The following is a 14,122-nucleotide window of genomic DNA, read 5'->3' as shown; positions in this document are numbered from 1 at the left end:
GGACATACCAGGGTAAACCAAGTTGGTTGACAAAGTTGTCGTATCATCGCAAAAACATCCTTCTTCCTTGTTTCAAGATATGAAGGAGAATTTCTCAACTGTTTTAATACATAAAATCCATTATTGTGACTAACAATATTTATGTTGTTAATTTGATCAGGATTTCTTATTTCATATGCAGTAAAGGTTTTCCCCTTTGTTTTGCACTTTCTTAGAGCTAAATTGCATTTGTCTGTTACCTGTTTCAGTTGAATTTTTTTCAATTTGAAAAACAAGTTTGGCACCAACTGTGCAGCACGTCTATCAACACTTCGCAATTCCCACTTGGCAATATTAGCATATGAAACAGGTACTTGACGCTGATTGTTTTCTACTCTTCCTTTACCATACAATATTGTTGGAAATGACAAATACTCTGCCATTTGATCTTGATACAAACTAAGTGGACATTGTCCCTCTCCTGGAGGAAATGTGAAGATCTGATTCATATCATATGAACCACTGTCTAGTAGTGTATCACAATTTCCATCCTAACCACTACCATCAACTTCACAGAATTCGTCAGAGTCTGAATAATCTGATTAATCAGGCACTGTTGAATTTTGTTTGCTCTGGCCCTCTATAAACTCTCTCATTAATTTGCTTGCTTGGTAACTTCATGGAACCAGTTGTCATCTATGTTTATGTTTGAATTCTGATAATATTCACTGTTTATCATTAACCAATGTAAAGCAATCAAAACCTTTGTAGGTCGGATATTTTCATGAGAATAAGAGTGCTTAAAAGATAGTTTTCTTGTTAACTTCACAGGTTTTGTGACATTTTCATCAAGTCTCCGTGGAAGACTATTGATTGTTGGTTGAATGTCAACTGGCACATTAACAATTTTTTCTTTTACAGAATCCTGCCCTCCTCTTGGTAATTCTCTTATCTGCATGAAAGGAATTCTTAAGGATACAAGTCTTTCTTCCAATGGTAAAAAATTGTCAACACATTCCATTGCATTACCTCCAAATTTACTTTTTCTGTATCTTTGTTTTTCAGCTTCAATATAGTACGAATTATCTTGAGAGTGTGCTTTTGATTGTTGTGCAGCAATATTTTCTGGTGTTTTATATTCTTCATTTTTTTCTCTTTTCTTTCATGTTTATTCTCTCTTTTTCTAACTAGTTAGGATTTTGTCTCATTTCCTTTTTCTTCTTTAAATCTCTTATTTGCCCATCATGCCTGTACTCTTTTTCTTGCCTTTTACTTCTCATACTGTCTATTTCCTTGTCTTTAAATTCTGGATCTTGTCTCTTGTTTCTCTGACTGTCTCTTTCCTTGTCTTTAAAGTTTGGATCTTGTCTCTTGTTTCTCTTACTGTCCCTTTCTTATATTTTATACTCTGGATCTCGTCGTTTGTTTCTCATACTGTCCCTTTCCTTGTCTATAAACTCTAAATCTTGTCGTTTCATTCTCTTACTGTCTCTTTCCTTGTCTTTAAACTTTGGATCTTGTCTCTTGTTTCTCTTACTGTCCCTTTCTTTTATTTTATACTCTTGATCTTGTCGTTTGTTTCTCATACTGTCCCTTTCCTTGTCTTTAAACTCTGGATCTTATCGTTTCATCCTCTAACCATCTCTTTCCTTGTCTTTAAACTCTGGATCTTGTCTCTTGTTTTTCTTACTGTCCCTTTCTATTCCATTATTCTCTGGGTCTTGTCGCTCGTTTCTCATACTGTCTCTTTCTTTGTCTTTAGCTCTGGATCTTGTCTCTTGATTCTCTTACTGTTCCTTTCTTTTTCTTTAAACTCTGTATCCTGTCTCTTGTTTCTGATCCTATCTCTTTCCTTGTCTTTAAGCTCTGGATCTTGTCTCTTGTTTCTCTTGCTGTCCCTTTCTTTTCCTTTTAACTATGGATCTTGTCGTTTATTTCTCTTACTGTCCCTTTCATTGTCTTTAAACTCTGGATCTTGTCTCTTGTTTCTCATATATTCTCTCATGTAATCCTTTTCATCTTTCTTTATCTCTGTTTCTTTTAAGTGCCCAGTATTACTACCAACAGATTGTTTGTTTGTGAAAGCAGTTGTTGTTGACTGATCTAATCTACAATATTGATGTATACTTTGATTATTGCTTGGAAAGCTATGAATTAGTGTATGAAAGGCAACAGGCATCACTTCAAATTCCGATGCAAATTCAATGTGCATACTTTCATACATTGCATACAGAAACCCTAACAAATCATCTAGGCAGCAACTGTGTCTCATCAGAGACTTTCCATCACAATCTGACAAACCATTTTCGCCATGAGAATGTGAGTCAAAAAATAAAAATTATCGTCTGAAGCTTTGTACAGTGCTGAACATATGGAGCCAATCATTATTATTACATATCTAGACCCCAGAGCCTGTTGCAGACATTCATGTAGAGTTTGAATTTGATTTTTGTTGAACGAAAATATTTCATATGAATTTGACAACATCATAAATGAATTACATGTACACTGATTACCTCTTGAAAATGATGAAAACCTCATGCTTCCTTAATGGAAAGACAAAAACACCACATTATCTGAATTCTCATGCATACAATTTCCTTGCAGTACATGTGTTGTTTCATTTGGAACATTGTTCATTGTAAATTGAGTAATATTCTGAGTTGTAATCTGAGGGATATTCTGAGTAAGCAATTGAGATGAATTCTGAGTAATAATCTGAGATAAATTCTGATTCAAAGTGATCTCAGGGAAAGCTGCAGAGACCACTGTCACAGGGGTGGTAGAGATCACCCTTGCCGGTACAGATGTCATAGGTGTTAGGACGTGGCCTACACCCAGAGGCACAGATGGTTGGACGTGGCCAACATCTGTTGGGTACTTGTCACCCACATCTGCCTTAGAAGAATTCGTCTTCTTCACAGCAGCTTTCTTCCAAGTCTTCTTCCTAAGCATCTTGTGATCTACAAAAAATGTAAGATTGTTATAATCTATCCTTTAAAAGATTGATTAGAGAAGCCTATACTTGATACATACAAACATTCTCACATTAATAATGCTGCCATCACGGACACTTTCAAAACAAGAGATGTTTGTAAAATAAACATATATATACCCCCTCCCCCCAAATTAGAATTTTTCTAGGTCCAAAAGAGCACATCTCTGTCAAAAATGGTACGATTGTACCAAAAAGAGATCTTGACCAAGATATTTATCTGATAAATCATTTTACCAAATTTCATTTTAATATGTGCAACCTTTGCAAAGAAAAAGAACGGAAACTGCATGTAATTGATTTTTTTTAAGTTCACGGGACATAACTCTGTGAAAAAAATAGTGTGGTCGTACCCAAAACATAACTTGGCCTAGAAATACATCTGATAAATCTGTACGCTAAATTTCATTTCAGTATGTGCCATTGTTGTGAAGAAAATGAATGGAAACTGCAAATAAGTAAAAAAAATTCTAAGTCCAAGAGGCATAACTCTGTCAAAATGGCGCAATTGTACCCAAAACAGAACTTGACCTAGATATTCATCTGATGAATCTGTATACTAAATTTCATCTCGGTATGTGCTAAATTTCATTTCAGTATGTGCAACGGTTGCGAAGGAAATGAAGGGAAACTGCAAATAATTGAAATTTTCTAAGTTCAAAGGGCATATCTCTGTCAAAATGGTGCGATCTTACCAAAAGCAGAACTTGACCTAGATATTCATGTGATATATCTGTATATTAAATTTCATTTCAGTATGTGCAATGTTTGCAAAGAAAATGAATGGAAACTGAGTGAACCGACAGACTGACTGACAGACAGACAGCAGCAAAGCAATATGCCCTCCCTTCTTCGAAAGGGGGCATAATTACATGCAAAACATATGCCAAAATTCATTGAAAGAAGGTCCTTTGGATGAGACCGTATAAACGGAGATCCTGTGTCGCAGTGGGTGTTGGGATTAAAAAAGATCTCTCCCTGCTCACTAGCCGCTAGTGCACAGTACAGGAAAAAAGTGCAGCTGCCCACCAGCAAGTGGTTGCGTCTTCATATAAGTGAAAAATTCTTGAGAGGGACGTCACACAATATACAATCATTTAAAGAGGGATGCAGTTACATGTAATTGGTAAACCATTTTTACATAAAACTTACCTTTAAGATGTGTCACACATTTCCAGAAATTATATGTACCATATAAATGTATCGAACACTTACTGACAAATATTTTTGGTGTAATCATCCAAATTACACACATGCACCAAGATGTAACTATTGTGGTATTTCATAAAATTTGACAAATTTTTTTAAGGGGGGGGGGGTGGGTAGGGAAAAGAGCTCAACTGTTTTGAATTATAACAGACTCTTTCATTTGATAAAAGTTACTGCTTCTTAAAAGTGCATCACAGCTCTATATCAACAGTTATGACAATGTATATCATCTTCAATTGCATAATCAAACTCAACAAAAAGGCTTGTCACAAGTAATGCACAATGACATGCAAAATGGGTCAGTAAAATTCAAAATTCAAGAGGTCCCATGGGTGTGCAATTACAAAAATAAATTACTAGCCCGATGGGCTGGTAATTTATTTTTGTAACAAAGTTCTTAGCCCGACGTTGCCAGTCACTAATTCATTAACGACCGAAAACAAAACATGTCATGCATAAATATAACATAAAGGTTAAAAAAAACATTTAAGTTGAAATAAATAAAAGAAATAATGGTTTGCGCTTTGTAATTGTCAGGTGCTTCCCCCTATATATATATATATATATATATATATATATATATATATATATATATATATATATATATATATATATATATATATATATATATATATATCGCATTTGGCGGATGACCTGCAGGAATCATTTGTACGAAACATTTATGGTTTAAATGTCCATGATTTGGTTGGCTGAACATACCTGGTCAGATTTTACAAACACGTCGCATAGGTTATTTTTTTTCATTTAGTTTGAAAGACATTGTGAAATTGTAACATTTATATCCATTTTTTTTTTCTAGGGGCTACTATAACATAGTAATGTTTCACAAAAAATTGAACCTAAAATATTTAATGCATAGATGCATGATACGTGTTCATGTATATTATTGAAATAGAAGATTAGAATTGATTTCGCTTGAGAACAAAACTGAACCAAAATTTATCTAATTCTATACTTTAAAACATCAGTACATAAAATGAAACTGACAAAATAAATGGTTGTTTGCCTGAATGAAAAAAATAACGCCCCATGCCAGGCTCGAACCAAAAACTTCTCGCTTCGAGTGCACTGAACTGGTAGCCTAACTTACTGAGCTATCATCGCTACACAAAAACATATGTTTTAAAAAAAACAAAGACGCACCAAATTGACACATTTGGATTTTTTGGGGAAAAGCTCATTTTTCGTGGTCTCTGGGTCTTCTCTCCATTTTTTAAAAAAAGTGTATTCGTTTCTTTGAATTAAAATACACACAAATAACGTTTCAAAATCATTGAGAGAAGAGCCAGACATAGAAAATTTTTAGAAAAATGTGTTTAAAAAAGTACCATTTTGTACCAAATGTCTGATATGGCCAATTTTCAAGTTATTTTTTAGCAAATCAAAGCTCAATTTCGGGAAAATATTTTCCTTTCCTGTTGCACAGGAACCCGATAAATAAAAAAAAAATGTTAAAATTTCATGTGACGTGTCAATAAAATTTTCACTTTTCAAGTATGCCCAGGTTCCTGCTGAATGCCAATCAAAAGGGCACTCGTTCTTAGCCTGGTTCCCTGTCCCTGTTTTGCTTCGTATACTCCGCGTCACTAGGCAAGGATGAAACGGGACCAGGCTAATATCGACTATAATTGTCACTGAGAAGACTGGCGATAGGAACACACAAAGCATATATGTTAAAACGAATTTAAGATTATGATTTTACAGAAAAGTTAATTCATACCTCAATTCAGTCGAGGTAAATATAAGTTTACTTTCGTTTTAGATTTACTAGCCCGATGGGCTAACGCAGTATAGATTTAAGATAACCCGACCTCTAAAATTGGTAGCTCCGGTCATCGGTAATTGCACACCCTAGGTCCGATGGGATTGTTAATTAACAAAATCATACACATTGAATATATATTTAAACTGTCTGGCTTGCGTAAATGTCTTTAATCTAATAAATAAGTAGAACAAGCATGTGTTGGTAAAATGTATTATTAAACGAAACATGGATGTATTATGCTACAACTAGAACTAAGTAGTAACTATTGAAATGCACTCTCAACCACTACATGTGTACTGATACAATTATTTCAATAGTACGTGGTCTTTATTGCAATAGTGGTTGCAACACCCCTCTTCACAAAAGCAGTTACAAACCAACTTAATATTCATAAAGATTATGTCATTCAAAGTATTCTATATTTAACTATCAAATTGCCTTGTAAAAGATTTGTTTTTCGGTAAATTCATGATCATGGTATACTATATATTATAAATATTCTTATATGAAATACTGTATACATGCATTTAAGGAAATTAAAATTTTTACAGATTTCGACCAGCATATATGATCAATTTCATTTATTCTGAGTTTTTCTCAGTGTGTAAGTGAACGATTACCATAAAACGGGATTTTTTTAACCTTTATCTTTTGAAAGCAGGCATAAATAAAAGTTGTACTAGATCAGGGATTCTTATATAATATTACATGTACGTATATACTATTCTGCATATTTTTAATCTTACATGGTTTTCTGTAAGCTTTGTTGTCGATGATGTAAATGTCCCAGTGTTGATGTAGACCTATACAGGATCTCACGATGTCAGGTCTAGGATTCAGGTATCTCCAGAGCCACCTCACGTGATTTACACTGTCCTGTGATCTTCCTCTGTAATATATAGCCTCAACTTCTCTTCTTTGATCCATTAAGAATTCTTTCCGTTGATCGTCACTTTCCCTAAGTATTTTTTCTGAAACATTCACTGTAGAAGAAAAAAAAATGAATATCGAATTATATCGTATAAACTCAGTCTTTAATCTTTAATAAATGAAATAAATAAAAATTACATACATGTAAAGGTAAAACAAGTAAGAAATGAGTTTGATAAAAAGTAAAACCATTAAATGAACAATATCTTTTGTGAATCTTCAGACTCTTAAATTTTTATAAAATGCCCCGTGAAGTATAAATAAAAGTATCAGAATCTTAATATCATGATGTATATTATCTTAATCTTCAGAAATAAATATGAGTTTAAACATTTTCTAAATTCGGGATTAATTACATCCTTTACACTGACTTACATATCTGGTATATCTCATCATATATCCTCGTGTCCTCCATGGTGACGTGAGTCAGTATGTTCATTTGTAGACGGCGTATCAGTAAGCGATCATAGTCATTACAAATGACACACTTCTCTCCAGGTTTTCTGTTGTATCTCTCTGATCTCAGGTACATACTGGCTGTGTCATAACTACTGTAACAGAATGGTATATTTTTGTCTGTTATTGCTATTCTATACATTGTCTCATCCTTTGTGTCCTTCGTTACCTTGTCCTGATTTTCCCAAAGGTAATCATGTGACTTCAGTCTATCCAGTGTCTGTTGAGCTTTCTTACGTTTTACAGGATTATATTTACGGCACATTTCCTGTCGTATCCTATTAAGCAAGTCCAGCCACTCTGTGTCAGTGAAGTCAGGAGGACCGGAGTCAGAACATAGAAAACAGAATAACACGGACACTTCGTCATCAGTCAGTGTGGAAAACTGATCTAAAAATATAATATTTACATTCAGTGAAATTTTCCTTATGAAAACCATTAGAAATCCACGACGTTCAAATTTCTATATTACACACGAAACCTTGTCACCGCGCGTTAGAATACACCGTAGGAACTAGATGCATTTTTAATACTCTAGGAACACCAAAATGTAAAATGTTTTATTTCAATTTAATGAAAAACTATAACCCCGAAAAATAAGCGTAAAAAAATTACGTAATCTGCGTTAAGAATAAATTTGTCATTTTTTTCCTCCCAATGTTTGTTTGCGTAATTTAACTTTGCAACCGCGCTAACGCAGTGTTTTTTTTTAAAATTCTTTTCCCTTTCGATTTGTTTTTGCTCTCTAAAAACCAATGCTTAAAACTTATGTCACCAATAGTTCGCGAGAATGCAGCAGTGAATTCGTTATAGAACTTTATTTTGTATTTCAGAAAAAGTATGATTAAGAATGTTAACAAAATGTTTTGACTAGCGAAAGACAAATTATAATGTCTATTGTACAATTTATTCAAGAAGGAAAATGACTTCAGGACATCAATTCAACGCAAAACTATTCTATTCTATATATAAATTCGATCTTGGACTTTCTTGTTTGACAATAAAATCAAGTAGGGTTTTTCCAAGGTTAAAGCAACTACCTTAAACCTAAGGAAAGAAGGCGGGAGGGGTTGAGGGTTGTCCAAATTCAAAAATCCTATTTTGTGGAGGGGAGGGTATGGTGAGGAGGGGAGTTAACCGGAATTCAATACGTATATAGTTTCGATTGCAAAACTAAATAAATAAATAAATGTCGTGGAAGTCAAGTAGATCAGAATTTAAATATGACTTAATATCTCACGATTTTGTGCTTAGTTTAATTATAAATGTACATTTTACAAGCGATTGATAAAATAATATCAGCCTAATTTTGTTAAATGGTCTTAGAACGTGGAAAAATAGGGGGCAACACACCTTCCACCATGCCCCCACTGTTGATGCTGAAGTGTTAGAGAGAGAGAGAGAGAGAGAGAGAGAGGGTTATACATATAATTTAGGTCTTTCCTCGGAAGACCTAACTGTTATTCTTTTGCACTATCCTGTTTCTCTATGCGTACCAATTTTGTGCACCCAAGTTCTCGGAAACGATTTACTTAATTTATTCAAATTACAAATAACATTTGTTTTTTGTAATTAATGTTCTAATTTTTCTAATCTTAAGATTCCCCTTAGTCTAATTACCTACATTATATGCTTTTCTTAAAGTGATTCTTAAAGAATATAGTATGATTTTCCAAAGTTTTTCCCTTCAGATGTTTCTTAAATCATGCCAAATCACATGGATCAAAGTGTTATTGTTGAGCAGGCTCTTGCCTCTAAATCCCGTTTCGTCGGGAAAGTAGTTGTTTAGAAAAACTATCCTTAAAATACAAACAGGGTCTATTGGATTTAATAGGACTGATATAAGGATACAAAGGAGAAAAACAGAAGCATGCAGAAATAATGTTGTATAAAAGAAACAAATGTAGACAAAAATGCAGAACTACAATTGAACAGTTACATAAACGAATTCTTGAAATTTAAAGACCTCAGTTTTGCTGCCAAGAATAAAATAAACATGATGCAATTTTTAAAAAAAAATTCAATTGCCGTTATGTTTTGTCGTAAAACAAAATAAACTTATTATTTGACGCTAATTTTTTTTTAAATATTGCAGTAACTGTCGTTGAACTAGTAATTGTTTCATCGTTTATCTGAGATTCGACTGTTAAAAATCAATTCATGGCTTAGAAAACATTATTACCATTACAACGCAACAAAAACTGTTCGTTGCAATTTATATTTGCGAAGTTGGTGGCAAAACTTGAGAATTTCTCTAAAAAAAAATAAATGTTGGTTTACAGAATCCCCTTATAAATGTAATTTGATTTATAATGTACAGAAGTTGATCACCTGATATCTTTGTCCTCCAAACGTAGTACCCACCCACGCATCGTCCATCTGCAAGAGATAATGGTACATGAATACTTTAGAAATAAAGCAATATAACTATTAACGACGTTCGATCCTGATATTTAAAGTCTTAAGCTTTTTTTGCCAAGTATATTTTTAGTTTCTACATACATAGCTTAGAATTAAAATTTAAATCAAAAAATAGGGGTCAATATGCTTCTTTTAGCGCTACAGTACATTTAATATGACCTTTTTGCACTGAAATTTGTGTCTTAATTAAAAATTACATCTTTGACGTTTTTCCTGCAATATTTTTATTCAGTTAAAGCACGAAACAAACTGAACTCTAAATCTGTTTAAAAAAAGACACTAAAAAATTGTGACTAAGAAAAAGTTTCAAATTGCTTCGCATAATCAATTATTTGATCTTTCTGCACTAATCAAATGTTATTTTTCGGGCATTGAAAATATAATAAGCAAGAAAATTATTTTAAAGTCTTTAACTATTTCTGATTTTAAGCAAATAGGTCAAAGTTATCTTGAATATTCAGAAATGGACATCAAAAGTGGGGGTATATGATGTACATTTTCAAATATTACTGAAAAAGTGTGAAATTTACGCTAAAATTGGCTCAATTTTTTCCCGGTTTTTCAAAATATATTTACTATATTTGTCACACTTTGTTGCTAAAATTCATAAGAAATAATTCAATAGATATTTCAGAACCAGCATAACATATTTCACCGCAAAAAACAGCTTTGTGTGTAACCATCATGGAAAAATAGGCATCCAAAATTAGCAGTGCTGTTATAATTCAAATGGAAAAAACCGACCATTTTCGTCTCAAAAACCTTCCGCCACAAAATATAGTCCCTAGATTAATTCTACTTGAATGGAATTTAATCGCGGTTTTTTCATTGAATATAGTTTAATTTGCATTGTAGAATTCAGTTTTATTGTTAGAACCGAAAAATGATGCTTAATTTTATGAATAAAGGACCTGCGCGAAATACGCTCAAAATATCAGGATCGAACGTCCTTAACACTTTATTTGATAAATCTAGAATTACATTTTGATGTCGGCCACCTTAACTTGTAAAATAGATTTCAAAGTAAGCTGGAATACAGGAACTCATAGTACATATGAGCCTTTTTAATGTTGCGTCATATATTCAGTCAGTTTATATTCAAGAACATATCTATGCATAGAGTCCTTTGTCATAAATATTATGATATTCAAAGTTTTTATATCTTAATCATTTTATGATCCAGAATAACCCATGATTTTTTTTCCTCAAGCAGACACAGTTATAAATATCTTTTATCAACACGCACTAGCGAAAACTATATAGGGTACTTATTTGTAATATATATTCTTTGGGGGGGGGGGGTAAAAACTCTTCTCGATAGAGTAAAACACACGAGCATTTTTTTTATTGATGCCTTACTTGTGTAGCATTTTTGACCGCATATAAGGTTTCATTTTGGTTGATTCGATATGCAGCATGTTCTCTTACATGAAGCAATCTATTGACCAATACGTTCCTGATACAGGGAGTTTAATAGTCTCGTTTGATATAATAATTTTGCAAGTTTTTGGTCGATACACAGACCTTGCATCGAATGCATTAACAACATATTATTTAGTCTGACGTTCTGTGTACAGATTGTAAGGCCCTATGTTACACAGTGAATTGTTATGGTTTTTTCCGACAAGGAATATCCGCCAGGTGCATGAATCATCCATATCATAAAAAAGTTTATTACAAAAACAATATAAAAATAAACTACATATATTTTATATGAGGCAAGAATCTTGTATAACAGTGTCTATCATTGATATCACTATCATAATGTAGATTTTTTCACAGAGTGGACACAGGTCGCAAGCTGAATATTAATAATTATAATTTAAGAAAACACACACACACACACACACACACACACACATTTTTATAGTCAATAAAAGAGAATGTTTGTTGATTTTTTTATCCTTCAAAAAATGATGAAATGAATTTCAGTTCGGTTTCAGCATTGTGATAGTATACGGAATCGAAATCAATAGTTTCCGGAAAAATTAACCCTAGTAAAATTTAAAAAAGTATTTAATTGGATTTTATGTGTTTTTTTTTCCATTTTCCTGAAACCCAAAGGAAACAAACATTATAGCTTTAGTATAGGGAATCCCTACAGAAACTTGCTGAACTATTCTGCATTGCGGACTTCATATAGGAAACTTTAACGGCAAGTTTCAGTAAGGTTTCCATATTGTTTCAGTTTTTCAAAAATTTAGAATTTCATTTCTTCTCCAAAACTAATATTGGACTGAGATAAGGGTGCCAATTTTTATGAATTCTTACTTTCTGAACTTGGCAAAAAGTGCATTAACTTCCTTTTTTCACTATTTGAGTCGTTCCATGGCATCCTTATCATTCTCGCCCCTGATTCTCTATTGACACCAGACTCTGTGACATCACGATGCCTTTCCTGCAGTTCTCCATTGACTTCAGCCTCTGTGACATCATGATCCCTCTTCACTGATTCTATATTGACATCAGCCTCTTTCACATCATGATCCCTGTTCTCTGATTCTATATTGATATCAGCCTTTGTGACATCATGATCCATCTTCTCTGATTCTATATTGATATCTGCATTTGTGACATCAAGATCCATCTTCTCTGATTCTATATTGATATCAGCTTTTGTGACATCATGATCCATCTTCTCTGATTCTATATTGATATCAGCCTCTGTGACATCAGGATCCATGTTCTCTGATTCTATATTGATATAAGTCTCTGTGACATCATGCTCCCTCTTCTCTGATTCTATTTTGATACCAGCGTCTGTGACATCATGCTCCCACACCTGCAGTTCACCATTGACTTCAGCCTCTATGACATCATGCTTCCTCTCCTGCAGTTCTTCATTGACATCAGCCTCTGTGACATCATGCTCCCACACCTGCAGTTCTCTATAGACATCAGCGTCTGTGACATCATGCTCCCATTTCTGCAGTTCTCCATTGACATCAGCCTCTATGACATCTTGCTTCCTCTCCTGCAGTTCACCATTGACATCAACCTCTGTGACATCATACGTTCTCTCCTGCAGTTCACCATTGACATCAGCCTCTGAAATACTATGCTCTTTTTCCTCTGGTTCACTATGAACACCAGTTTCTGATATACTGTGCTTCATCTCCTCTGGTTCCCAATTGACACCAGCATCAGTGATACCATATTTCTTATCATTTGAATCATTATGGATTCGGGTTTTTGTATCAACAATTTTATTGCCCTTTGACTCATAACTGATGCAAACATCCGCGATACACTGTTTTATTTCATCATTTTCACTACATACATCAATCTCCATAATATCATTTTCACTCTCATTTTGTTTACTATTGGTGCCTGTTTCTTCTTCTTTCTTTGTTGCCCCTTTGTGAAGAATATTCCAATAAAATTATCAAAAATTTCTATTGTTTTTTTTTTTTATTATATTTGTTGATGTTATTTTATCGATATCTGATGCAGTGGAATACCATATTAAGAATTCTTTTATTTTATTCAACATTCTATCAAATGAATTTTTTTTAAACAATATGAACGTTTTCAAGATACCTAGGACAATTGTTTTCTCTTTTTCCATCAACAACTTTTCTTTTTCAGCTGAAATAAAGAAATAATATCAATATTCTATCTGCTTACTACTACATTTTCAAGCAATAATATATTGGTGTTCATTTAAAAAAAAAATCATTATTTAAAAGAAGGATTTTATCATTTTTTTATTTTAAAGCTAAAAAAATTAGTTATATTTATGACATACTCAAAAACTCATTTTTTTCTTTTCTTCTCTTTCTGCGCATTCTTTTCCACACGACACTCACAGTTATCAACAGCAGTATAAGACCAAATACAGCAACAAGACTTCCCATGATTGCCCAAACATATGTTAAGTCATCTTCTTGGAATTTGGTTGTATGAACATTCATTGATGTTGTGTTGTATATTACACGATTTGTTGTAAACTTGGATATAAATTCTTTCGTTGTTTCTTCACTAGATATATTCAGTGTGCTATTTGGGTAAAATAAGTGTGTTAATAGAAATTCTACATGCAAGATGATTCTTAATTTAATCAATAAATTCACATTTACTTACATGTTTTCACAAGATGGATCAGCAAGATAACAATGATGTTCCGTGTTAATGTTCTGGCAAGCAGGGTCTTATGTTAATCATTATTTAAAAAAAATTAAATAACATATCAAAGTAATATTTTGATTATTACTATGTCAGTATAAAAAGAATTTTAATTGAAATTATGTTAGTCAAAATAAGTTATTAATTATATGATGAAATTAAATCAAATCACAAATTCATAATTTGATAAATGTAAAGATGTCAGTATAAACAAATGTAAA

At 32.9% G+C, this 14,122-nt stretch overlaps 1 protein-coding gene across 1 annotated transcript in view; it reads right to left on the bottom strand.

The window, feature by feature from the left end:
- The window catches only part of LOC134264868 (uncharacterized), a 53,055-nt gene extending 39,422 nt beyond the window's left edge, over positions 1 to 13,633 (bottom strand). Inside the window, exons 1-6 of the mRNA XM_062747129.1 lie at positions 13,525 to 13,633; positions 13,317 to 13,364; positions 12,048 to 13,133; positions 9,687 to 9,734; positions 7,275 to 7,745; positions 6,716 to 6,952 (exon numbers count right to left, since the gene is read on the bottom strand). Of these exons, the coding sequence (XP_062603113.1) occupies positions 6,716 to 6,952; positions 7,275 to 7,745; positions 9,687 to 9,734; positions 12,048 to 13,133; positions 13,317 to 13,364; positions 13,525 to 13,633 (1,999 nt within the window). The remainder of the gene's footprint in view (positions 1 to 6,715; positions 6,953 to 7,274; positions 7,746 to 9,686; positions 9,735 to 12,047; positions 13,134 to 13,316; positions 13,365 to 13,524) is intronic.
- Between the last annotated feature and the right edge of the window lie 489 nt (positions 13,634 to 14,122).

This window comes from Saccostrea cucullata, unplaced genomic scaffold (assembly GCF_032062105.1).
Source record: "Saccostrea cucullata isolate Sc308-1 unplaced genomic scaffold, CSIRO_AGI_Scuc_v1 ctg351, whole genome shotgun sequence".
Taxonomy (NCBI): Eukaryota; Metazoa; Mollusca; class Bivalvia; order Ostreida; family Ostreidae; genus Saccostrea; species Saccostrea cuccullata.
The sequence above is the reverse complement of the archived record's forward strand: the minus strand, read 5'-3'. Positions and strand labels throughout refer to the sequence as shown.